The following is a 27625-nucleotide window of genomic DNA, read 5'->3' on the forward strand; positions in this document are numbered from 1 at the left end:
GTTTGCTGATGCTAACATTAACGTCAGCAAGTTCGAGGCGCATTACGATTAGCAGCAGCACGCACATGCAGCACATTTCACGTACTTTCTAGACTAGACCGGACTAGACTAGAGCAATTATTAAATATCTTTCTTGTTCCTCCTTTTTTGTTACATATACATGGCTAAAATGTGCCTAATATTTCTATAAGCTAATGAAATAATACCGGCATTTAAATAAAAAAAAATCATTAGGCTATTTTTGATGCCCCCTCAGCACTTGGTGCCCTACGCTACACTGACTGAACTGCTGTGAAGAGAGAACTGAAGATGAACACCGAGCCGAGCCAGATAATGAACGAAACATTGACTCGTTATTAATGACATAATTTAGATTTTTGGGTGAACTATCCCTTTAAGCAAGGCACTGAACTCCCAGTTGCTCCCCAGGCACTGTATATATAGGACCCACTGCTCCGGGTGTGTGTTCACTTCTCACTGCTTTGTGTGTGCACTTGGATGGGTTAAATGCACAGCACCATTTCCGAGTATGGGTTAACGTACTTGTCAAATGTCATGACTTTCACTTTTCACTTTCACTATATGTTGCATACATTTCATTACAGTACACTGACAATCCATTTGCACTTGCTGTATTTCTCACCCTGCATATTGTTTATATAGTGTGTAGGCTATATTAAGTGTTCTGTGTTTAGTATGTTTAAATGTATAATTCTTTATTTTGTTACCTACACTTGCTTATATGGTGTGTGTGGAATACTGTCAATATGATGCTTCTGCCCATGAAGCCTGTATTTTCACCCAGCATTACGCTTTTTCACCACTAGGCTTCAAATGTAGAAAGATGACCAGAAAGCCCAAAAACCGGAAGAATGTGCTAAATATAGTAGTCAACCTTTGAAGTGGATCAAAAAGTTAAGATTTTACATACATAGTAACTTAAATAGCCAAATCAAAAGACAGTGTGAGTTCACATGCAGGAACTATTTTCTTTCGCGGAACAACACGGAAAGGCAATTCTTCTCACAGATGGATTTTAATTGATACACAATGGAGCGCGTTACAAATGACAGGTGTTCCTCGGTAATAATTAAAGTCGCACAAAAACAGTCCCAACGGGGTGGAGCCCGCTTGCAGCTACACTGAAGGATATGCTTATGTGCTCCACATTACAGCAGGTAATTTTAACTAACATTGTTTCCTCAGAGGGCTTTAGTTTTAATAATGCACTTTAAATGTAGCTATTTTTACTTTTTGCCCATTTTGTTTTAATAATGCACTTTAAAGGTAGCTATTTTTACTTTTTGCCCATCAGCCACAGTTGCTGGCGAGTGCCCAAATAAGGATTCACAGATATGGTCTTTTCATATAGGCTTCTATAAATAACCCTAATGGCACTTAACGCGGAGCAACAAATCATGTGTTGTTCTTTTGCGCGTTTTAACAATTTTAAATGAACTGAACTAAATGTAATCCTCGTAAGGACGAAGGCATTCCCGTAGCCTTAAATCGGCTTCAGGAAACTGTGTAGGCCTATTTGTGCTCCTACCAATCTTATTATCTTTTCCCCAACATTTCAAAGTAAGATTCCTGCTGTTAACATGAACTACATTAGTAAACAAGAAACAACAATGAAAAATACTTCCAAAGTATTTAGTTATCATAGTATTAATTTCAACATTTACTAATATATTATTAAAATCAAAAGCTGTATCTGTTCACTTCATTTAATGGACATAAACTTAACTAACAACTAACAGCTGTACTTTCAGTACAATGTAACAAGTGATATTTCAAGTTTCTCTGATCATAAGATGCTCTTTTGCAGAGTGCGTCTGAAGGATGAATAGCAGTGGACCAGCATACCCATTAGCCTCTCTTTATGTCGGTGACCTTCATCCTGATATCACCGAGGCCATGCTGTACCAGAAGTTTTCTCCTGCTGGTCAGATCATGTCCATCCGTGTGTGCCGTGATGTCATTACACGGAGATCCCTAGGATATGCTTACATCAATTTCCAGCAGCCTGCTGATGGTGTGCATACTCTTACTAGGGTGTTGCAAATTGAATCGAGAATGCTCTTGCAGCTCTGTTCTGGAATTTAGGAAACAAGAACAGTGATTTGAATTAATTTAATTTATTTATTGAATGTATTTTAGATGAATTGCATTTTAATAAGAATGAATTACCCAAACTGGTCGCCACTTTTAGTGATTCAAGCACTTCTCTTAATGGTAAATCTCACTTTTCTCCACATTAAAGCGGAATGTGCTCTTGACACAATGAACTATGAAGTCATCAAGGGTCGTCCAATCAGGATCATGTGGTCACAGCGAGATCCAGGTCTGAGAAAGTCTGGTGTGGGAAACATCTTCATCAAGAACATGGATGAGTCTATTGACAACAAGGCTCTCTATGACACCTTTTCTGCCTTTGGTAACATCTTGTCATGCAAGGTAAATCTGTTTTTATTACTGTGTGTGTGTGTGTTTATTGTTAAAGGCAGTTTTTATTATAGCTGATTGAAATAATTTACAATCTAACTAATGTGTTTTTCATCCTAGGTGGTTTGTGATGAGAATGGCTCAAAAGGTTATGGGTTTGTGCACTTTGAGACTCAAGAAGCAGCCAACAGAGCCATTGAGACCATGAATGGCATGCTTCTGAATGATCGCAAAGTGTAAGTATTGACACCAGTGGTTCTCAACCAGAGAGCAAGGGAAAAACTAGGGCCCTGTCCACATGGAGACGTGTTTCTGTGAATACGCACAAATGTTTTATCGGATAGGCACTTCGTCCACACGGATCCGGCGTTTTCGGAAGGTGAAACAGCTATTTTTTGAAACTGGGTCCCAGAGTGGATAAATTTGAAAATGCCGTTTTTGCGTTTTCGTCTGGACGGCTAATCTGTATACTTTCTGAAACGATGTCATCATAAGCCCACGTCTTCCCCTAGTCAGACACCTCTACGTCACGTAACAGCAACAAAAACATGAACAAACACTGAACGATTGTCTTTTTATTCACTTACATTAACAAAGATTAATAAATGTATTGTTCCATATTCGTTTGTGTACCACGCGCAAGGTTTATGAGCATAGTCCAAGTCTTCGCCATTTTTAGTGCATCTCTGTGGCAGAATACAGCGCCACATACTGGTCTGGCATGTATACCACATCATTTTGCGGTTTCGTGTGGATTCGGATATTTCTTGAGACGAGGAAAAAAAAGGTCTGATTGGGGTAAACGCCGTCTCCGTGTGGACGGGGCCTAGGGCTGTCCGCAAACACACAACATCAAGATGTCAACGATCTGTTTTTCAATTAAATTCATTGGCTCAAAAAGCCCTTCATTAACTATTGTTTTTATTAAAGGACACACAGTTCTGTAATCTAGACTTCCTCATCCTCTCCTTGATCTTTTTCCACCAACCAGTGAAGTAATTTCACATTATTCAAAGCAAGGACAAAACATTATGCTAGTTCTATCATCCCTATTTGATCATTTATGGACAGATGTACATGTATTTGTGTATACACTTATCTTTTATTATTATTTGGTATAGTATTGAATAAATTTTGAATGGTTTTCTATTTCTTGAATATTTTGTATTCGCTTTTTCTTGCAAGTGTACTTTCTGCAATAATTCAATCTCAGTATATTCACAAAAGTAAATGACGTTTAATCTGCATTTGCAGTTTTGTAGGGCATTTTAAGTCTCGCAAGGAGCGTGAGGCCGAGTTTGGCGCTAAAGCCATGGAGTTCACCAATGTGTATATTAAGAACTTCAGTGAAGATATTGACCGTGAGAAACTGAAGGGCATCTTCTCTGAATTTGGTAAGCAGTTTCAATAGTGTTGTTTTTTTTTTTTTTTGTAAAGACATTGTTTGGAAATGTAGTGTTAAATATGCAAATGCACTAAAAGTAACAGCAGGGGTTTTAAACTTTGATTTAAGATCTAGAATTCATCAAGAACTTTTCATTAGGAGTGTTGATTCTGCTTCTTTTAAAGCTGGCAATGGTTCACAGGTAAGACCCTTAGCGTGTGTGTGATGACGGATGAAAGAGGACAGTCTCGTGGCTTTGGATTTGTCAACTTTGAAAGCCACGGAGATGCAAGGAGGGTAAGAAAACAAATGTTGCAGTATGTGTGAGTAGATCTGAAGACTGAAGCCTTTTCTCTATCTGTGGTAGGCAGTAACTGAGATGAACGGCAAAGAGCTGAATGGCAGAGTACTGTATGTGGGCAGAGCTCAGAAAAGACTGGAGAGGCAAGGAGAACTCAAGCGCAAGTTTGAGCAAATAAAGCAGGAGCGCGTACAACGCTACCAGGTACATGCTTACTTGCAGTGTTTGGTAAGTTACTCAAGTAATTAGTAATCTGATTACTTTTATCATTGTAATTTGATTACTGCATTTAAAAAGTAGTAATTGGTAATATGTAGTGGAATACTTTTAAGTTACTTTCAAGTTTACTTTATCAAACCTAGAAACACAATACAAAATACAAAGTGAAACTCAGTTCTTTCTTTAATATTGACCGAAAAACTATGAGTCTTATTTGTATACACTTACAATTTAAAGAGAACCTTTTTTTTTTTTGCTTTTGTAAAATAAAGAAAAAAATATAGGGTGTGCTTTCTGCATTCTCAGTCTCCGTAAACCTTCCTTAAATGAGTCACTAAAATAAATGAAAAATTACATATCTAAAGAAAGCTTGAAGTGTCTTTCTTGAATTAAGTCATGTTGAAAACAAATATTCTGATAAAATAATCCATGTGAAACCAACGCTGGTTACAGTCTTTCCCGTCTGAGCTCACCTATAATGTGATCCCACCCATGTACATTGTGTGCTGTAAAATAATCATCCCCGCTAAATCAGGCTTGAGATGTGCAAATCAAGATCAGTAAACAAAGAAAGATTCAAGTTAATTTCAGCTACTTTTCATTTTTGGAAGACGCACTGTGAGGAATAAGCCTAGAATTTACCCCAGAAGAATGCGATGCAACGCGGCTTAATCCAGAGGAGGATCTCATTATTTTGCCTTTTGTAGGGCAAAGCAGCAACTGACCTGTCATTCAAGTAGCCACGCCCTAATTATGCAGAACTTTAAGGCTTAATATGATTTAATTGGATGAGTATAAATAAAAATACCCCACCCCCACAGTTGTCACGAAGGCATCAAATTATCTATATAGATCATACCCACTTTTTGTACCAAGCTGTTAACATTTTTCTTCTGCTGCAAAGTTGGGTGTTTTAACATGGGGAGGTCTATGGGACAATGACTCCCTTTTGGAGCCAGTCTCTTGTGGCCAGTCGATGAGTTGCAGTTTTAGTCACTTCCTTGGTGGTTTCAAGAGAGACTGAGAGGTTATCATTTGGTCAAAACACGAGGGAGAGTTTTTACGTTTTCTAACTAAATCGCAAGCAAACATGCTGCACAAAGTTTTGTTCATGTATATGAATGGGCTTTTTGAGATATTTCAGAGCAATGGAAGACACAAGCTGAGACAAGTTTCACACTTTTGCAAAATTAGACAAAAGAGAAAAATGTGGAGAGCAGCTGCTTTCGTTTCGACCTGTCAAAGTTTAAGAGCGTGTATGTCTCGCAATGATTACACTTGTAGTAGGAAGTCTTTTGAACTCATTTGACCAGCATTTACACCATGAAAGTGGTCTACTCTAATGGGTTTTCAAGTACCTCTGAAAGTGGGCAAGCTCAAGACATTTCACACCTCGTTTACGCCTGTATTTAGCGTTGTCCACTTGATCTGATTGCTCAAAATGCATCTTGATACCAAGTGTACACAGGGCCTAAATGTTGTAGGAGTCATCTGTGTTTTAGCTCGCAATCTCCAATAATTTATTGAAGTTAGCGGCAGCTGTGGCCTAATGGTTAGAGACTTGGACTAGTTATCTGAAGGTCAATGATTTGAGTCTTGGTGTTGGCAGGAGTTGTATGTGGGAGGGTGTGAATGAACAGCGCTCTCTTCCACCCTCAATACCTCAATACAATGGCTGAAGTGCACTTGAGCAAGTCCCTGAACCCCCAGTTGCTCCCTGGGCGCTGGAGATATAGCTGCCCATTGCTCTGGGGGTGTGTTCACTTCTCACTGCTGTGTGTGTGGACTCTTGGATGGGTTAAATGCAGAGCATGAATTCCAAACAAATGTCACTGCTTTCAATTTCAAAGGGAATATCGATGCGCAAAACATGATTTTTACTTCATATTTTTCACACTGCATTTGTAACTTAAGTATAACATTTAATTGACATTAGTCAATTCAATTCACCTTTATATAGTGCTTTAAACAAAATACATTGCGTCAGAGCAACTGAACAACATTCATTAGGAAAACAGTGTGTCAATAATGCAAAAAGGCAGTTCATCATTGAATTCAGTGATGTCATCCCTGTTCAGTTTAAATGGTGTCTGTGCATTTATTTGCAATCAAGTCAACGATATCGCTGTAAATGACGTGACCCCAACTAAGCAAGCCAGAGGCAACAGTGGCAAGGAATCAAAACTCCATCGGTGACAGAATGGAGAAAAAAAAACCTTGGGAGAAACCAGGCTCAATTCGGGGCCAGTTCTCCTCTGACCAGATGAAACCAGCAGTTCAATTCCAGGCTGCAGCGAAGTCAGATTGTGCAGAAGAATCATCTGTTTCCTGTGGTCATTTGAGACTAGGTCTTTACAGTGGATCTGTATCTGGGGCTCTAGTTGTCCTGGTCTCCGCGGTCTTTCAGGGCTGTAGAGGTCCTTTCTAGGTGCTAATCCACCATTTGGTCTGGATACGTACTGGATCCTGATGACTGCAGTGACCCTCTGATTTGGATACAGACTGGATCTGGTGGCTTTGGTGACCTCGGAATGAGAGAGAAACAGAAGAATGGCATCTACGGTAATATTAGTTTAATGATGTAGCAACTACATCAGATGTTATAGGAAGTGTTCCCAGTTCCGGTTTACCTAATTAATGCAGCATACAAATCCTTTAATGTATTTAGCCAGGTTAAAGATATTGGTCTTTAATCTAGATTTAAACTGCAAGAGTGTGTCTGGTTCCGGAACAATGTTAAGTAGGTTATTCCAGAGTTTAGGCGCCAAATAGGAAAAGGATCTGCCACGCAGTTGATTTTGATGTTCTAGGTATTATCAAATTGCCTGAATTTTGAGAACTCATTGGACGTGGAGGATTATACCATTCAGGGCTTTATAAGTAATAAGCAATATTTTAAAGTCTATACGATGTTTGATAGGGAGCCAGTGCAGTGTGGACTGGGCTAATATGGTCATACTTCCTGGTTCTAGTGAGAACTCTTACTACTGCATTTTGGACTAGCTGTATTTTGTTTACTAGGCTTGCAGAACAAGCACCCAATAAAGCATTACAATAACCTTGAGGACATAAATACATGGATTAACATTTCTGCATTTGACATTGAGAGCATAGGTCGTAATTTAGATATATTTTTGAGATGGAAAATTTTTTTTTCAAAATGTTTTTTTAAACACGTTTTTTTTCAGAATTTAGCAGTAAGAAATTACTCGTCATCCAGTTTTTTTTTATATCGACTATGCATTTCATTAGTTTTTCAAATAGGTGTGTTTTACCAGGCCGCAAAGAAATATAGAGCTGATTATCATCAGCATAGCAGTGAAAGAAAAAACCATGTTTCCTGATGATATCTCCCAAGGGTAACATGTAAAGCATGAAGAGTAGCGGCCCTAGTACTGAGCCTTGAGGTACTCCATACTCCACTTGTGATCGATATTATACATCTTCATTCACTGCTACAAATTGATGGCGGTCATATAAGTATGATTTTAAACCATGCTAATGCACTTCCATTAATGCCAACAAAGTGTTCAAGTCTATGCAAAAGAATGTTGTGGTCAGTCGTGTCAAACGCAGCACCAAGATCCAATAGAACTAATAGAGAGCTAGAACCATGATCAGATGATAAGAGCAGGTCATTTGTAACTCTGTTATATGGTCTAAATCCTGACTGGAATTCCTCACAGATACGTTTTTTTTTTTTTTTTACTAAGAAGGAATATAATTGTGAGGATACTACCTTTTCTAGTATCTTGGGCAGAAAAGGGAGATTCGAGATCGGTCTATAACTAGTTCTTTGGGGTCATTAGTAACTGTAATCAAATTACAAAGGCCTTAATTTATCATATAAGCATTACATTACTGCGTTACCAGGAAAAATAATTGGAATACAGTAACTTTTATTGTGTGTAACGCATCATACCCAACTCTGCTTACCTGTATGGTAACTTGTATAAATCTGCAAAAAGCCAAAATTCAGTATCATCCTAATCATCTGAGAAGGATATGCATACGCTAAACTGTATGTTGGTATTTCAGGACCGTTTTAATGCATTCGTTGTTTCTTGAATTTTAGGGAGTAAATCTCTATGTGAAAAATCTAGATGACAGCATTGATGATGAGAAGCTGAGGAAAGAGTTTGCTCCTTATGGAACCATCACCAGTGCAAAGGTAATGTAAAGTGCAACAGAATACTCCACTTAATAAATAACGTCGATGCTAACAGGATTACAAACTACAAAATATAATAAAAATGATTCACAAGTTTGATAGGAGTACAAGATAAGTCTTAAAAATCAGACATTGGTTATGCTAGTCAGACATTTTTAAACATTAGTTCATAACATTAGTTATAACATTATAGTTACTTTTTTTTTCCTGCTTTAGGGTCATCCAAATAAATTAAACGTAAAAAATATTTATGGTTACATTTTAATCTTGGAAAATATTTTTTTTATTTAGGTGAAATTAGATTTTCAAGTAGATTATTTTATTTTAGCCATTATTTTAGCTACATTGCAACAATTTTCACTATGCAACCCATTCATATTTAATATATTCCAACTCACCTTTTTTTCCCCCTCTAATTAATGAACCGGTTTCACCCATGATTATTATCATTACCTTAAACTAAAACCATAAACTTTAGTTACTTGAAATAAAAATAAAATTAATGATAAAATTCAATCAAACTTAAACTGAAATTTAAGTAAATAAAAACAGCAATTAAAACAGAAAATTTCTAAAAAGAAAATCAATATAAATTTAAAAATACTGATTAATCTGATGCTAAAATAATGCAGGTTTTGCCTAAAATTATATTACATAATCATAGTTGACAAAAATGGAAATTCTTGCATTTGTTTGTGCAGTTTTATGATGAAATTCCATAAAGTCTTGCTTCTGATTTTCTTGTATTTGGTTATAGGTGATGACAGATGGAGGCCACAGTAGAGGCTTTGGCTTTGTGTGTTTTTCCTCTCCCGAAGAGGCCACGAAGGCAGTGACTGAGATGAATGGCCGTATCGTTAGCACTAAACCACTATATGTGGCTCTTGCCCAGAGAAAAGAGGAGCGAAAGGCTATCCTCACCAATCAGTACATGCAGAGATTAGCCAGCATTCGTGCCATTCCCAGCCCTGCCATACCCACCACCTACCAGCAGAGCTCTGGCTACTACATGACCTCTGTTCCGCAAGTGGGTGGAAGGGTTAATCTACATGTGTGGTTTTGTATGATGATTGCATTACTTGTGCTGTGTGAACTTGTATGCATATCTGAATTTCTAGCATCAGGTTCGCTCTTTTTACAACACTGTACCAAACCTGCGGCCTGTGCCACGCTGGACCACTCAGGCTCCTAGAACTCAAGGTAAAGTAACTAATATTACCTCCAATATCATTTTTTTTTTTTTTGAGCCCATCAGTGTGCTTCTGTGGTTTTGTATTTTGAGTTAATTTCTGTTATTGGCTGCACTAGCTCCATTCACAGCTCAGTTTGTAAGACAAGCAGTGCCCCGCAGGCCCTCCACCACCATCAGCACAGTCCGCCAGGCCTCCACTCAGGTTCCTCACATTGTTCACAACACCCAGCGAATGGGTAAGGCTTTGTGCGTGGTTAAAGTATAAAAACAACATCAGCTGAAAGTCCTAACAAAGATACAAAAACTTTTGTCTGAAGGTGTGTTTGATTACAAGATCTATTTTTCTAGAAGGTGAAATTGGCCTTAATGCATTGCTGTATCTCTTCTCTTAATTACTTTGGTCCATTTGTTAAAATGCATGTAATTATATGAGCTAGAGTTGACAGATGTTCTGTTTTTGGCTGGAATGAGAATCTCTTGTGCCTGATTATTTTTCTCTTGAATTAGCCAACATTGGCACGCAGACTGCAGGTGGGAGAACTGCAGGAGCGGGGGCTGTAGTCAGAGGAGTCAGTCAATACAAGTACTCAGCAGGTGTCCGAAATGTGCAGCAGGTCATCAGTGCTCCAGCTCCTGTCGTCCACCAGGTAACATGCACACTTATCTTTCACTCTGTACTCAAGCTGAACTTGGTTGTGGAGTGGTGCTTGCAGCTTTGCCTTTTGAACCTGGTGTCCTGAAACTGCATCCTACCGATTAGATTAGATCAGGGCTTACGGCGCATACATCAATATTGACCATTTTCTCATACTGGTCAACACATAATTACTTTATTTGCATTACTATAAGGGGATATTTATGGTTGGGGTAGGTGTAGACGTTAAGGCATAATCTGGTGGGTAGGTTTTTCTATTTTTTTTATTTTCTCAAATTGTGCAAATCGTCAGAACACCAGTGCTACTTTAGGGGCTGTTTGAAGAGAAATGCAACATTGAGTGTATTGGACTGATATCATAGACCGTAAAAATGTTTAATGTGTCTTTTATTTAACTGTAGAAAGTTGAAGCCAAAATATACCTGGTATATTGTGCTGATGTCATTTGGTGTCTGAATCTGCACAGTAGTAATCGATGAGCTGGAACCGTTGTATTAAAGTCACAAGCTCACAATGTTGCCACATCCTGTTTTTGTAGCATCCAATAACTAAAAGCAAACCTATTAGAAAAACACTGGAACCTGCATCAACTTGATTTAAAAAAAAACACCTAAATGATGGAAGCTTTCGTGGGGAAGAATCTATAGGGAGTGTGTGTGCGCGTTTAATAAAATAAAATGAATGCCTTACATCCCAATTGTTTACTTGGAGAGAACAGGTTTTCTGACCTATACTGCAATCAGTGCATTCAAGACATGTAGGAAATATTGTATTTACAAGTTATTAGCACATGAATGTCCATCACCACAAAGTAGTCACTAAGAGTTGGAAACCCAGAGTTGTCTTTAAGCTCTGAATTTCCTAGTTAGGGGCATGTACTGAGTGTCCAGTTTCATTGGTAGCATGTCAAAATGTTTAGGATGTCATAGTTTAATTTGGTGCTGGAAAATGTTTTTCCCGAAACTCCCATGGTTTCATTGCTTTATAACCACATGCTCGTGATAAACATCTCCTGACTGGACTTAAATAAAAGCCAAATGGAGACTGAGCATCATCAGACTCGGAGCACTTGATAGCTCGCGGAGTAAGCTGCTCTGTTTTCAGTGCAGCTCTTTCCAAGTGAGTACTACTTACTAGCAACTGCTGTATTGGAATTACTCCTCAGTGATGGATGTTTTACACTTAAGCCCCTGCCCATGAAGAACTTTATGGAGATCTCAGTCTGGTGCTTCAATATCAATTTCTTAATGTAATAAGCCACACTGCAATTTATTGTTTTGTTTATTCTGGGCACATCTGCTTTTTTGCATGTACAGGTGCATCTCAATAAATTAGAATGTGGTGGAAAAGTTTTATTTCAGTAATTAAACTCAAATTGTGAAACTTGTGTATTAAACTACTTCAGTCTGTGTGCACTGAATTTAAGTCTTTTGGTTCTTTTAATTGTGGTGGTTTTGGCTCACATTTAACAAAAATCCATCTCATTCAATTCAAGTTTATTTGTATAGTGCTTTTTACAATACAAATCGTTACAAAGCAACTTTACAGAAAATTATGTTTCTACAATATTTAGTAGTAGCTAGTAGTTTGTGCACATTTGACAGGATTTAAAATAATAATATGAACTATCAACTATAAATATTATTAATTAATAGTTATTATATGATGCAGTCACACATGTAGCAATAATTGTTAGTTCGGTTTGTTGCTTCAAGGTTAGCGTCCTCTGAGGGTCAGCATCATCTCTTTTCAGGTGTTCTGGATCCAGACTGGAGCTTGTGTAAATCCTAGTTACCACGGGATGTAAATCCCATGGCAAAACTTAGAAACAAAATGGAGACATCATTAGCATAGCTGCTGATCCAACAAAGTAAAATTAGTTTAACCCAAGCTAATGAATAAAAATGCACCTTTGATCAGATGTAACTACACTCACAATTTAAAAGATACATTATTCGAATGCTTGGCGAAAGAGATGTGTTTTTAATCTAGATTTAAACGGAGAGAGTGTGTCTGAACCCCGAACATTATCAGGAAGGCTATTCCAGAGTTTGGGAGCCAAATGAGAGAAAGCTCTACCTCCTTTAGTGGACTTTGCTATCCTAGGAACTACCAAAAGTCCAGCGTTTTGTGACCTTAGGGAGCGTGATGGGTTGTAGCGTGGTAGAAGGCTAGTTAGGTACGCAGGAGCTAAACCATTTAGGGCCTTATAGGTAAGTAATGATCATTTGTAACTGATACGGAACTTAATAGGTAGCCAGTGCAGAGACTGTAGATTTGGGGTAATGTGATCATATTTTCTTGACCTGGTAAGGACTCTAGCTGCTGCATTTTGGACTACCTGTAGCTTGTTTATTGACGTAGCAGGACAACCACCTAGAAGTGCATTACAATAGTCCAGTCTAGAGGTCATGAATGCATGAACTAGCTTTTCTGCATCAGAAACAGACAACATGTTTCGTACCTTGGCAATGTTTCTAAGATGGAAGAATGCAGTTTTTGTAACATTGGAAATATGATTTTCAAAAGACAAATTGCTGTCTAATATAACACCCAGCTCATCAAGTTAGAACACTTCATAAGACCTCTAAAACGAACCCATTTTTAGTGAATTGTTGGCCTTCTGGAAAGCAATTTGAGTTGAATTACTGAAAATAACTTTAACCATGACATCCTAATTTATTCATATGCACCTGTAGGATGTATCATCAATAAGGTGCATACAGAATCCGGGTGACGTATTATGACGGTGACGCATGAAGTCACGTTAGAATGCCCCAAAGAACGCAAACAGTCCAGCGAACCGCAAGCACCTCCCTCAAACTCAGGCTTCTGATTGCTCAAATGCATGAAACCACAAATAAGATGTAATTTCTGGTAATAATTGCAACAAGCTGACAGGATAGGTACATTAAAAAATTAGATCAAAACTCGCTATTTATCCACTTATGCAGTAAAACACTGAAACAAGATCGAATCAACGCATTTATTGATGAGCAAAGGCATAACCTATGCTCGAGAGACACCTAGTGGCAGACAACGACACAACTCTGATTTAACATCCTCTAGTTGTCGAGAAACACATGGCTTATACTTGAGACCCTCTAGAGGTGAACTGAGACATTACAGCTTAAACGATAACGGTCAAATACTGAAGTTTTGCACTGCTTCTAGGAACCTCAAACCGTATTTCTGTAGATTTGTGGATTTTTTTCTGCCTCTTTGTAATGTCCTAAAGCGGGTGAGGGACAGGGTTTCTGCAGGATTAAGCTCAACTTTAAGACCTGCACAAGTAAAATTAATACGAGTGTGAGATAGGAGTCGTGTAGGGCAATGTTCATAGTACCATTTATTTACTTTACTCTTGTAAAAAGCACAATTTACAGTTCAGATACAGATCTTTACAAAAAAACAAAGTTTTATAAAAGGATAAACTTTACATTTCAGCCTTTAAGCGATTTTTATTTTATTTTCCTAGAAGTGTGCACCATCTTTTGAGTGAAATTCTTGTATTTGGGCTGTTACCAAGCAAATTAATTCTGTATCAACAATTTATCTTTGCAATGCAGAGGAAACAGAAGCTGCATTAGAAGTGGCATTTAAAATGTATTTATACACAGTTTAATGCAGCTTCAAGGGACAATGGAATACTTAAACCAGCTGTTACAAATGCATAAATGTTTTGATATTTTAAACATAAAACATTGAAAACTAATATTTTAAATTTAAATGTTAAATTAAAACTGCCAGCAGATGGCAATAAGTCACTGTTAAGCGAGTCACTGCATTAACTGAATCATTTAAAAGGTGATTTTGAGGAACAAAACAGCATCCAGTCACTCCATGTCAGTGTTTGAGATGACTTTTGTTGAAGAAAGAGTAAAAACAGCCAATATAGTGTCTTAAACGCAATTTTCTTAATATTAATGTTGTGTTATTTATTTATATATATATATATATATGTATATATGTATATATATATATGTGTGTATGTGTGTGTATGTTTCAGTAATATTTACATAAGTTATAAAAAAAATAGCATTACTGTAATTTGTGTAAAAAAAAAATTACACTTTTTAATAAATGGTTGCGTGTGGGGGAAAAAGGGTAAAAATGCTTTGCAAGTCAAAGCGGGATGGGTGGTCACCCTGATCCATGTACCATCTCTTGAACCCCCTGCAATTCCCTCAGGAACCACCAGGGGTTCAGGAACCACACTTTTGGCAACCCTGATGCACTCTGCATGATGTTTTGTTTGCTCTTCATTATATGCTAGATAATCAAATCTTACATTGGTCTACAATAAAATTATAATTGTTGTTTTTACAGAGAATGTTGGGGGGGAATATTATTATTATTATTTTTATTTTTATTTTTTTTGCATTGTGAACTCTGTATACAAAAGTACTTTTGAAAACGCTAATTTTCTGCCAGCAGGTGGAGCGTTTGGTAGAAACAAAACTATTTCCCTGGACTTTGAATGTGCAGCACTTGTTAAATGGCTCAATAGCGCCACCTGTTAAATTTCAATTGAGTGCGCCTCGAGCTACGTTTCACGTACATGCATGAAAATCGGTACACATGTAGCACAGTTACTTGCAAAAAAAGATTGTTGGTACAAAATCCAAAACCCAACAGGAAGTTAGTTATTTTGAACTTCCTGGTACGATTTTCTGTGCAGTATTTGCCATTTCCATGCCTCGTACTTTGACGAACTACTCCTACAGTTTTAATCAGATTACCTTTAAATTTGGTGAGGGTTATCATATGACCTTTTGTGACAGATTGTGAAAGTTGAGTTTTCGTCAAGGGGTGTGTCCCTGGCGGCCTGACAAAGTTTGTTTCGCTGTGAAACAGGAAGTTGCTATAACTCAGGCAAGCAATGTCTGATTTGCCCCAAACTTCACACGTGTGATGGGTGTTCTGTCCTGAACAAACACCCATGACCAAATTCAGGTATAGTCATAGCGCCACCTGCTGGTACTGGGAAGTGACATGGTAAACCCTGTTTTGGGCACCTTGCAAAATAATAAAAAGCATCAACAACTGATAAATAGGCTGGCAAAGTTCTAAAAAAAATGTTTAAACATGCTAGCAGCAACACTTAACTAAGTGTTAAAGCATGCTATTAATGCAGTGAAGCAGAACATTACTGTAACTTGAGCGTACAATGTCCAATTTGCCTCAGACTTCACAAGTTTGATTAGAGTCCTGGCCTGAAAATATCTACATGCTCATTTTGTTATAGCGCCACCTACTGGCAACAGGAAGTGCCATGTTTTACACTTATGCACGATTAACAACACCGTAAAATATGCCATTGTGTGCTTATCATGCTAGAAATATTCTCAAAATATTCTGCTAGTAACATTTATGTGCTTAAGGATGTTATTAACACTATGAAACCGGAAGTTGTTCTAACTCATTCATACAATGACCAGTCTTCCCCAAACTTCACCCATTTTATGAGTCCTGGCCTGAACACCTCTAAAGGGCCAATATTCAATTATAGCGCCACCTGCTGGCGACAGGAAATTACATTTTACACTAACTTAAACATGCAATGTCTGATCTGCTCGAGACTTTGCATGTTTGGTAAGAGTCCTGCCCTGAAGACATTTACATGCTGATATTGTTATAATCATAGTGCCACCTATTGGCAGAAGGAAATGTGGCACAAATATTTACCATTTTATAAGCATATGGCACAATGTTCGCAGTTCTTCTATGGCCACCGGGAGGTGGTGAGCCTGAGTGCAAGGGCCCTTTCATCGCTGCTTGCAGCTTAAATTTATTTATTGGAATAATTTCCTTTTGAAGTTTAATCCTCACATTATGCCATATAGCAAATCTTGTCTTTCCGTCTCCAAATGTAAGTCCTCTTGATATCATAAGACTTTTTTGTACAATTTTACTTTAAGGCATTAAATTTGATACAACTAACTTTGAGACTTAATACTTCCCCTGGAGGGAAGCAGATGTAGTGTGGAGGAGGATTGTGTGGAGCTGTGAAACAAACTGTGACAAATGCTAACATGTTAGCTCACTTTTCTTTTTGACAACCGTCTTTTGTTTCACTGTAGTTATGTGTAGATTTCATAACATTTAAAAGTAGTTTCACTTTAAAGATTCAGTTAAAGATCTTGCTAATGTACATGTAGACCCCGGAATTTTTTTTTTTCATTGTTCTGTAACTTGTGGCTATAAAACATTTTGTTTTTGCAGAGGAGGAGATTTCTCTTGTGGCAGATGGAGGCACTGTAGCCTCTAAATTAACAAAAGAATTTAAATCTAAAACAAAGGTCTGTGGGTGCTTCGGTTTACACTTTGGTTCACAATGGTCTTTCACGAGTCACTAGACTGACGTTGGGGGATGGGAACTGCAGTGCTGGGGCAGGAGAACAGATCACATGACCTGAATGCGTCAACACTGAGAGCCAATCCTGTTGTCGAGAGGGGCCCCTTATCTCGCAGGCTTGCCTGTTTCTTGGCAGAAAAACATAAACGACACAAAATATGTAGCTTAAATTGTCAGAAATGAATGTGGATAGTGACATATATATGTTGCAACACATCAAATGTGCTTGTATTGTCCTGGTAAATGACAAAATCATGGTTTAACCATTCACCATCTTCGAGAAAACTTTACCGGAGACACTGCTATACATACCAGACGTCTAGGCTACTTGTTCGTGCTTGCTTCGGCAGCACATATACTAAAATTGGAACGATACAGAGAAGATTAGCATGGCCCCTGCGCAAGGATGACACGCAAATTCGTGAAGCGTTCCTCATTTTTGAATGATTTTTAATCGTTAAACGTAATTAAGATTAAGGTGGATTATAAAAAAGTATTTCTGGCGTACGTAGAAAGTGCCTAAAACATGCACATATATCAAACTTTGTGAAATGACAGTTCGGAGGCATTTTATTTGCCTTTAAAAAAAAAAAAAAGTTAGGAGGTGGCAGAGAATCCTCTGCATAAGTTATAACACAGTTATAACACAGGATCCCCAGATTACCTCAAAACAACCCCCCACAAACAATGTGAACTTTGCCAGCTGTCTCTGTAAATACAAAAATACTGTAAAAATTGACAACAGAAAAGCAAATTTCAAATGTAGGACAACCACATAGAGTAAAAATCCAGTGTTAGGCCACTGCAATGTAATTAGACATTAAGGAGCATTAAATGGAGAAATGTAACTAACAGTCTTTTACTGTTTTTGTTTTGTTTTTCTTAGGTAGTACCAACTGCAGAGCCGGCGGTTCATGTGACAGGCCAGGAGCCCCTTACTGCCTCAATGCTGGCGGCTGCACCCTTGAAAGAGCAGAAACAACTCCTGGGTATGAGACGTGCACACACAATCACTTAAAGGTTTAAAGCAAAATGCCACAGTTTTTACTTATTCCACTGTGTTCTTCCCGCAACTTAGACGAGTTGATAGATACCTCTCCTGTCTCAGTAAATGCACTCAATCACTGTAGCGTGCGGCGCCACTATGCTGGCGTTTAGCTCAGCACCATTCATTCTTTAGGATCCAAACAGGGGTGAATTTAGAAGCTACCAAAGACTTCCATGTTTTCCCTATTTAAAGACTGTTACATGAGTAGTTACATAAGTATGGTTGCACACAATAATCTGTGGCGATTTTCTTAAGTGGATAAAAATGGTGACTAATATATGGCGGAAGAGCACTTTGCAGCAATTCGACCTCGGCACAGTAATATAATCATTCCTGGAAACTCCCGTCTCCCTCTAACTTCCGTCAATACAACCAACGTGAGGTGTTTTCAGGAGTGATGATATTCCGTCGAAACTTAAGTATCTTTTTAGAGTACAGTTGCAGATAGCTATGGGTTTGGAATATAGCTCATAAGCTGTCATATCATAATATGAGGAAAACGACCAAACTGTTTGCATGCCATACAGGCGAGCGGCTGTATCCACTTATCCAGGCCTTGCATCCTACTCTTGCTGGAAAGATCACAGGCATGTTGCTGGAGATCGACAACTCTGAACTACTGCACATGCTCGAGGCTCCAGAATCCCTGCACTCCAAGGTTCACCTGCTCAAAACATTTACTCTACATTTAGTCTCAAAGATCAGATTTTGTTTGATCATTGCACTTTTCTGTACGGTGTAGGTTGAAGAGGCAGTAGCTGTGCTTCAGGCTCATCAAGCCAAGGAACTGTCAGCAAAATGAGGGAGCTTTGCAAGGCAGGTAATCTATGTGCATTTGTCTGTCGTGATATTTGGTCTTAATTAGTGATCGACCGATATTGATTTTTTATAACCGATACGATACCGATTATTTGCATGTTTATGTACCCGATAACCGATATGCAGAACCGATATTTATTTACTGTTATACTTCTGTTTCTGACAATTATTACAACACAAATGAGCTGAACAAACCATTTTATTAATAACTATCACTCCCTCCTTGCATACAAAAAAAAATAAAACTTTATATTTATACACAAATAAATAGAGGGGTCTGAGTCCAAAAAATTAAAGTGCACTGTTACTAAGTGTCTTTGTTTTAAAATAAAAGCTTTGATGAGGTAAAAAAAAATAAAAACAGGTAAAAAAATAAAGCACAAAAATGATTATAACATATTAACTCCCAGTTAAGCAGGTAACAGGTTTTAGTGTAGAAAACAGAGTCTTTCAGCATTCTGCCCTGTAAGCCTGCTTCCTTTGTTTTCATAAATGGCTCCCACTTCACTGAAGGCTCGTTCACTGGGCACCGAAGACAGTGGGGGGCAAAGGAACTTTCTTGACAGACGAGCAAGAATGGGGAACCTTTTCTCATTTTGTTTCCACCATTCAAGTGGCTTGCCCATCCTCCTATCAATCACTGATTCCAACTAGTGTTTAATAATTATGTTTTGTCGGCCTAGATCATGAAATGCTTTCTGACAAAGTGCTGTAACTTATCTATGCATTTACACAAAACTATAAATTGGGCTACTCGATCGCGTGTGGAGATTATAAATAATTTCCACAGAGCTGCATTTATTTATATTTGTATTAACTAAATAATGGTTATGTAGTAAATCAAATGATTCTATAATTTAGGGGGTTAAACGAGATAATCTTGTCAAAAATTTCATGCAGTGGCCATGCTTGAGGCTTCCTGATTATCAACCCAGTCAGGTGCTGAGCAATATGAACGAACTTTTTTTCCCGAGACTATATAAAGTTAAACAGCTTTTTTCAGTTGGCATTTTATGATCTTAATTTAATCTAACGTTAAATCATGAGATGCCAACTGACCAAGTGCTGTTTGACTATAACTTAATCAACCGCGATCGCGCATGGAGATAATAAATAAATAATTTCCACAAAGCGGTATATTTATGTGTATTAGCGAAATAATTGTTATGTAGTAAATGATAATATAATCTAGGGTGTTTAAACAAGATAATCTTGTAAAAAGTTTCATTCAGTGGCCATGCTTAAGCCTCCAGATCATCCGTCAGTTGCTAAGCAAAATGAACGAACTTTCTCTTGGCTAATGGTGAGCATATACAACAGATAGAGAATTAAATTCAGCCCTTTTATTTTCAACATGCACTCATTCATGTCTGTTTTATTTAATTCATGTTAAGATACGTCTTTATTGGGGCAGGACATGACGAATTACACTACGTGACTCAATGAGTTCGTCTCAGAAACAAGCTGCATCTCTTTAGAAACAAGCTGCATAAATTAACTATATCAGGAATTTATGTCTCCGATCTCATTTGTGCATGTCTTTTATGTTAAATAAAGTTGATTGATTAAAGCAAACCAAGTAGAACATATACTTTACCTGTGCTCTAAGTTGTTGTTGACTGATCTCCTCAGACGCCAGGGCTGCAATGGCGGAAATCTCAAAACGGCCACAAGATGGCGCCGTAAATCGGCGAATCCGATATTACAAAACCGATACCCGATTATGGAAAATTGCTTAAATATCGGGAAAAATATCGGTAAACAGATACATCGGTCGATCACTAGTCTTAATCATGCTAAGCCAATTAGTTTTTCAATTTTACAGGCATGCACACTGAAGGTCTGTGAGAGTTGTTCCAGAGATCGGGGGAAAGAAAACAGCACTTCAGAGCTATTTAATGCATGGTTCGCACACTGCAAATGTCATTTTGATCTCCAGAGTGTTAAGTTTTGTTCTGATTTTGTTTATAAAAAAAAAAAATAGAAAAATAGAAAAAAATAAAATGACAAAAGGCTAAAAAATATTTAATTTATGTGCAATAAAAATGATTCTGGCTTAATGGAAATGCAAAATAAGTTTCTGAGTGTGTTATTCGTATGACTGTTATTTTCAGGGACACATTTGCAGTAATATTACATAGATTTTTATTAAAATAAGCTTTGCGTTAATGAATGTGTGTAAAAGATTGGTCCCCTTTGCAGAGGTAAGGTACAACCTGAAATGTATAATCTAACAAACACTGCTTGGAATTAATATAAAAACCTTTTGGGGTTTAATTAATGTTTGTGCTAATATAATATTTAAGAATGGTTTTGTGAATATGCTTTAATTTTAGTTTTATGCATAGAATGTATCCAATGAGTGTTGTGATCTGGTATTAACTTGATAACTCATAAGGTTACTAGTGCAGATATTTAAACATTTTTCCGGTAATCTTTTTATTAACATGAGAATTATATGTGAGAAGTTGTCTATTGAATTAGTGCATTTCCATTTTTGGCTGATCTGCTGTTAGTAAACTTTACTTGAAATATAAACATTACAGTTCTTAACTACAATAGTTTTTGTTGAGGAAAAAGTGGGTTTTTTTTTATACAACTATTGCTTCTTATTGAAGTTTGAGTGTTTCAAGACACGCTATTGTTTAAAGGTAACCTATTTGCCCCTTTTTACTTCGTAATATAGGTGTCTAGTGTCCCCAGAAAGTCTCAGCTCAATTCCCCATGGATCATTTATTATATTTTGAAAATAACTATTTTGAGTGGAAGCAGAAACATGCTGTTTTCGTGCCTGTCTCTTTAAATTCAAATTAGATGTTGCTCTCGCCCCCTTTTTCAGGTTAGAGCCTCCATTACACCTCAGACCGGTTAAAAACATCTGTTTTGGTTCTGGTTATGTTTATCGCGCTGAAATAGTTTTAAACTATTAGTTTATATTAGCTTATATTAGTTTAAGCTTCTGATTTAAGGTTTTCTGAGAGCACACATCTGAAGCACATGGACCGAAAGCGGCTGTCACAGCACGTGAGTACTAAACGAAGTTCTCTTTCACACACAAGTTTGTCAAAAACACACGAGTTACAAAAGAGTCGGTTATTTCTGTGTAGGTTTTAGATCTGTATGGCAGCAGCAATATACAGTAAATAAATCAATAGGTCCTCTGCTCTGTTGTGTAGTCTGAGGCTGGGAATCTAAGTACAGTTCTGTTCTTGTCCATGCAGCCAAAGACACAACACTTGGTATGTTTTGCTCAACCTTTCAACATGGCATTAGTGCTGGTACACCGTCGTCACTTGCAAAATCAAATTGATGGCACCTTGTATGGAAGTTTAAGATTAAAGGGCGGTAATAATATGAGATCCCTTTGCCATGTTACCACAGGAGCAATATCTGACTTTTCAGAGCTTGCAAAAAAAAAAGGGCCTACCAAAACAAAATTACTGTTAACCAATTTCACGTTTCCTTGGTTGGTGGATGCATTCGGGACCTGATCATAACAATTAAAACCTGGCAAAGTCAGATTTTCATGAAATGTCACCTTCAATTATTTGCTGCACAAAATTTTTCCAGAAACTAGAATGGTTTTCTTAGCTGATAACAACATGCCCGTCATAAACATCTGACTGATAAAATCTCAGAACTGAGACTGAACTCCCCAAGCCTGCTATATTTAAAGGTGGCTCTTTGCAAGTGAGTATCCAGAGTAACTTATTTAAATCAATAGCAATTGTTGTAGTGTTTCACAATGTCCAGCCAATTGCTTAATTTAAGTTTAAATTAACCCTCTGTTTGTGTTCGGATTCCTGTCACAGTCGTGTTCACGATCATGTGACCGGCCTCCAAATAATTGCTTAAATCTCTTATTATGCTTTATTATAGTATCACCAAATATGGGATTCACTGTTTTTGTCAACTTGTTTTCTTTCATTTAGGACTTTGGTTTTGTGTTTCTATGTGCTTCTGATTAATCATGGGCCTCATTTATCGGAGACTGAGCACCTAATTTTTTGAGTGAAATAATTTTTATGAATAATTTTCACAATATGAGATTTAAAAAATTGTCAATTTGCATTATCACACTCTTGTGCTTTAATGTTTAATCAGGAATTTTTCTTGGAAATGCTTTTATGTTGTAAAAAATAAAATAAATACGTAAATAAATAAATAAATGCGACTTATAGTCCAGTGTGACTTATGTTTTTTTTCCTCATCATGACATATTTTTGTACTGGTGCGACTTATACTCAGGTGCTACTTATAGTCCGAAAAATACGGTAAACTAAACGGCTAGTGTTCAGGAACATGTTGATTATGCTCACATTTGTATGTGTGCTTATAAAAAAAAAAATAGAAACACAAAACCAAACTTAAATGAAAGAAAACAATTGGATATAAAGATTGAATCCAATTTCTGGTGACAATATAACATAATGAGATATCTATAAGTAATTGATTATAGGCCGGTTATCTTTGACTGGGAACACCACAAATGTGACTAGTTAAAGGGATCATATGATGCAATTTAAAAAAGTCTCAGATCCAAAGAGATATTCTTTGTAAAGGTATGTTTACCATGCCAACCTAAAATGCCTTGTTTAAACATGTCTCCACATCTCTACATCATGATGTGGGAAGAGTTGCATAACACCACCCAAATATTCACACAAAGAAAGAAGTCAAAAGAGGACACCGCTACAAATCAGTGGTTAAGTTGTAATTTCAACACTGTTTCACAACAGATCACAAATCTTCAGATGTGTGAGAGCATTTTATGGATGACGAGGACTGTTTCCAGGAAGAGTAGCCTAGAACACCAGCGTCTTTCTATAAAGTGGGGCAATTCCAACTTTGCAAGGACAGTCTGGCGTCTCTGACTCGCAGTCTGTAAGTACGTTTTATATATTTAAAGAATTTGTCACTGACATTTCAAATGCAATTGTAAAAGTAACAGTTGTTTGCCATTTCTCTGATCACAAATGCAGACATGGTTTTATGTATGAAACCACAAACATGTTAAGTGTGATTAAATTATGGAATTAGATACAATTTCAATATTATTCTGATACCGAAAATTAAGACCAAAGTGATGCTTCTAATCAACAATGGCATAACCTATACTTGAGAGACACCCAAGCATCTTTCACATAGAAATTCCCAAAAAAACACAGCTAAGGTGTCCTGAGGCAGTGATTTTCCAGAATCTGTGTGTGCATTCACACCTTCACGCACATCCTGTAAAGGCACGTGACGTGATTGCACATTGTTTTTATCACAAACATTAATCTGCCTTCACCCGGTTAAAAAAAAAGTTGCATGATAACGTGTTTCATCACTACAACACACCCTTTAAGCCATTGGTTCTGGCTTTTGTTCACAGAGAGCTTGTTCTGGGACTGATCCCAGCAATGTTACTAGGTCCCCCTACCCGGAATCAATTCTGGGATATGGATATGCTTTTACACAGAAGGCACTCTGGCAATTTTCTGGGAGCAATGTGCAGTGTAAAGGGGGCTCTAGTGGCAGGAGTACTGGAGTACAAGACTACTGTCCTGGAGTACCCCCTGCCCTGCGTATTTTGTATGTCTCCCTCAATTATCACACCTGATTCAACTCATTAGTGGTGACTGAAAGACTTGTAGTGGGTGTGTCAGATATAGGAAGACATACAAAACATGTAGTGCTGGGGGTACTTCATGGAGAGGTTTGAGAACCCCTGACATAGCTTATACTTTTGACCCTCTAGTGTTGAACTGAGGCATTACAGCTTAAATTTTAACAAAAACAAATGCAAACTGAAGTTTTGCACTGCTTCTAGGAACTTCAAACCATGTTTCTGTAGATTTGTGGAAGATCTTTTGTCTGCCTCTGTTTCTAATGGTCTAAAGAGAGTGAGGGAAGCAGATGTAAGTGTGGAGCTGGGGAAAATGAGCAGTGACAAAAGGCTAACATGTTAGCTCACTTTCCTTTTGACAAAACTGTGTTTCACTGTAGTAATGTGTAGATTTCATAACATTAAAAGTAGTTTCACTTTAAGGATTCAGTGAAAGATCTTGCTAATGTACATTTAGACACTTGGTTTTTTTTGTGAATTGTTGTGCAACTTGTGGCTATAAAACATTTGTTTTTGCTGAGTAGGAGATTTCTCTTGTGGCAGATGGAGGCACTGTAGCCTCTAAATTAACAAAAGAATTTAAATCTAAAACAAAGGTCTGTGGGTGCTTCGGTTTACACTTTGGTTCACAATGGTCTTACACGAGTCACTAGACTGACGTTGGGGGATGGGAACTGCAGTGCTGGGGCAGGAGAACAGATCACATGACCTGAATGCGTCAACACTGAGAGCCAATCCTGTTGTTGAGAGGGGCCCCTTATCTCGCAGGCTTGCCTGTTTCTTGGCAGAAAAACATAAACGACACAAAATATGTAGCTTAAATTGTCAGAAATGAATGTGGATAGTGACATATATATGTTGCAACACATCAAATGTGCTTGTATTGTCCTGGTAAATGACAAAATCATGGTTTAACCACTCACCATCTTCGAGAAAACTTTACCGGAGACACTGCTATATATACCAGACGTCTGCTTTTTATCAAAATCTGCTTTTTATTAAATGAATACATGTAGGCCTAATGTAACTGAAGCAGTGCAAATTAAGTACAGAAAGTGCATTCTGTCAACTTTTTAGTGCATGCAATTCACAATTTAAACTATGCAACTGGGATAAGTATTTGAGCTAAGAACAAGTCTGTCAACTGTCTGTGGTTTTAAGAGAAGATCTGTGGCATGAAACTATGTTCCTACTGACACTAAAATCCCTCTTAGATGGGGAAAAAGCCTATATTTCTCTATTCAAACATCAGCGGTCGAGTAAGTGCATTTATTTAGCGATCGCAAATGCAAAGAATACAGTTGAGATCTCACGACAGAACACAGACCGGCTGAACGACGCTTTCATTAGATCGCTCAATTCCAGCTTGTTTTCAGCTAGTGTTTTCAGATTATCGTCGGCGGCTCTTCCGCAATGAGGAGTGAGCATGTGCGCATGGTTGCCAGATTGCTTAACCCTTGTGGGTTGTTGGGGACGTTTTCGTCCACTAGGGGCTAAAGTTGAGTCTTATTTTGGCCACAACTTTCTCTGTGTTTGAGCTATTAGAATGATTTTTGGTGACAAATCTTATTTTGTCCAAATCATAGTGTCATGGCTTTGCAATCAAAAAATGTCATTATAATGGAAGTCAATGGGGCAAAAACAGCCACCAACAACATATTAGGGAGACAAAAATTAAATCTAATTTTGCACAAAAACTAAAAATGCATCAAAGCCAATGTTTCTACTAATCATGCCCAAGACTGTTATAAAAAGTTTAAAAATAATCCAGCCACAATTACTTTTATATTGAAAATAAGGCATTTTGTGTTTTTTCCCCCCCAAATCAGTGACATCGTTTATGAACTTGGCAATTAAAGAGTTAAAATCTTCGATTTTTTTTTTTTTTAAAACCATTTGGTCGTTTTGATCAGGAATGAGGCTGATTAACAGATTTATGCAAAAAAAATTGAAAAATCAGATAAATTTTTACAGCAGTTTAATTGAGTGGATGTTTTCATCCCGAACAAAAAGAAAGGGTAGTGAATTTGAACAATCCACAAGGGTTAAAATAAACAAACACCGGGCAGAAAATGTATCATGTAACAGTGGAGCTTTGATTCGGAGATTTAAACTCTTGTTATCTGGCAACCGCTATCGTTAAAGCTCTCGTAGTAGAGGGGCATAGCGCAGTCAGCAGTTACAGGTTTCTTTTTTGGACATTCGGCGCGTTCTTTTGGGAAAGTATGCTTGAATTTGAAATTCAATATTCCCGATATATTCAAATTTACATTATCATCAAAATTGTTCCGATATTATCGCTAATATTTGATATATCGCCCAGCCCTACAAGGAATCTTATCAAACGTGAAGTTTAGGGCAGATCAGACATTTCATGTTTATGTTCATTTCATGACATTAGTTTAACAAGTCATTTCCTGTTGCCATCAGGTGGAGCTATAATTATAATTGAATATTGGCCTTTAGATGTTTTCAGGCCAGGACTCTTATAAAGTGTGAAGTCTCGGGCAGATTGGGTATTGTATGCATGAGTTACAACAACTTCCTGTTCATAGTATGAATAGCATCTTTTAGCACATAGTAAGTGTTGCTAGCATGTTTGAGAATATTTCTAGCTTGATTAGTATACAATAGCATATTTTACTGTGTTGCTAATAGTGCATAAAAGTGTATGCTAGTGGTGCTATGACTATTCTAAAATGGGCATGTTGATGTGTTCAGGACAGGAATCTTGTCAAATGTGTGAAGTTTGGGGCAGATTGGACTCTGCATGCCTTAATTGCAGTAACTTCCTGTTTCACTGCATTAATAGGATGCTTTAACATGCACAGTTGTTCTCGATTGCTAAGACACATTTCTTGAAAGCTGCTCTCCTTTTCTCTAAACTGTGAACACAAAACCCAATTTTTAAGCTACATTCACAAAACCTCAGACTCTTCTTGCAAAACCAAACTTTCACCTCAAAACAGTTCAATCTTTGCTCAAAACTGAACTATGTTGTCAAATCGTGCCCCGAGTCAATAAAAATTTAAAACACTACTGAACAGTCACTAAACACTACGTAGAAAAATGGAAAACACAATGCTCAGGACATGAAGCTGGAGAAATAAATCTTTATTGTTCGTTGTAAGCTAAATGCATGTTCCAAAACAAAAAAAAACCTGTGCATTTAGCACTTGTACAAAAATACAAAACAGAAATCTTATGCATTTGCCACTTGTTTACAGTGAAGTGAAAGTGACATTCAGCCAAGTATGGTGACCCATACTCAGAATTTGTGCTCTGCATTTAACCCATCCGAAATGCACACACACAGAGCAGTGAACACACACACACACACACACACACACTGTGAGCACACACCCGGAGCAGTGGGCAGCCATTTATGCTGCGGCGCCCGGGGAGCAGTTGGGGGTTCGATG

General features: G+C 37.5%; 1 protein-coding gene and 1 non-coding gene across 5 annotated transcripts; both read left to right on the plus strand.

Annotated features, from left to right (window-relative positions):
• The first annotated feature begins 1074 nt into the window (after positions 1–1074).
• Positions 1075–20668, plus strand: LOC127963279 (embryonic polyadenylate-binding protein). 4 transcript variants are annotated; one of them, XM_052563102.1, is made up of 16 exons: positions 1075–1178; positions 1829–2035; positions 2264–2457; positions 2566–2681; positions 3700–3839; positions 4032–4126; positions 4197–4334; positions 8425–8520; positions 9278–9547; positions 9639–9720; positions 9829–9948; positions 10220–10359; positions 17612–17714; positions 18301–18431; positions 18516–18593; positions 20418–20668. In XM_052563102.1, the coding sequence occupies exons 2-15, from the start codon at positions 1843–1845 to the stop codon at positions 18573–18575; spliced, it is 1878 nt and encodes a 625-aa protein (XP_052419062.1). In that variant the 5' UTR covers positions 1075–1178; positions 1829–1842; the 3' UTR covers positions 18576–18593; positions 20418–20668. The 4 variants fall into 4 exon arrangements, with proteins under 4 accessions (XP_052419062.1, XP_052419064.1, XP_052419065.1 ...); XM_052563104.1 differs by lacking the exon at positions 1075–1178 and adding an exon at positions 1264–1287 and having other exon boundaries at positions 18516–18589; XM_052563105.1 differs by lacking the exon at positions 1075–1178 and adding an exon at positions 1288–1581.
• On the plus strand, positions 17060–17166 carry LOC127964272 (U6 spliceosomal RNA). The gene has a single exon (XR_008155013.1). It is a non-coding gene; the product is annotated as a U6 spliceosomal RNA (small nuclear RNA).
• Positions 20669–27625: the final 6957 nt, after the last annotated feature.

Source organism: Carassius gibelio, chromosome B8 (genome assembly GCF_023724105.1).
Source record: "Carassius gibelio isolate Cgi1373 ecotype wild population from Czech Republic chromosome B8, carGib1.2-hapl.c, whole genome shotgun sequence".
Lineage (NCBI taxonomy): Eukaryota > Metazoa > Chordata > Actinopteri > Cypriniformes > Cyprinidae > Carassius > Carassius gibelio.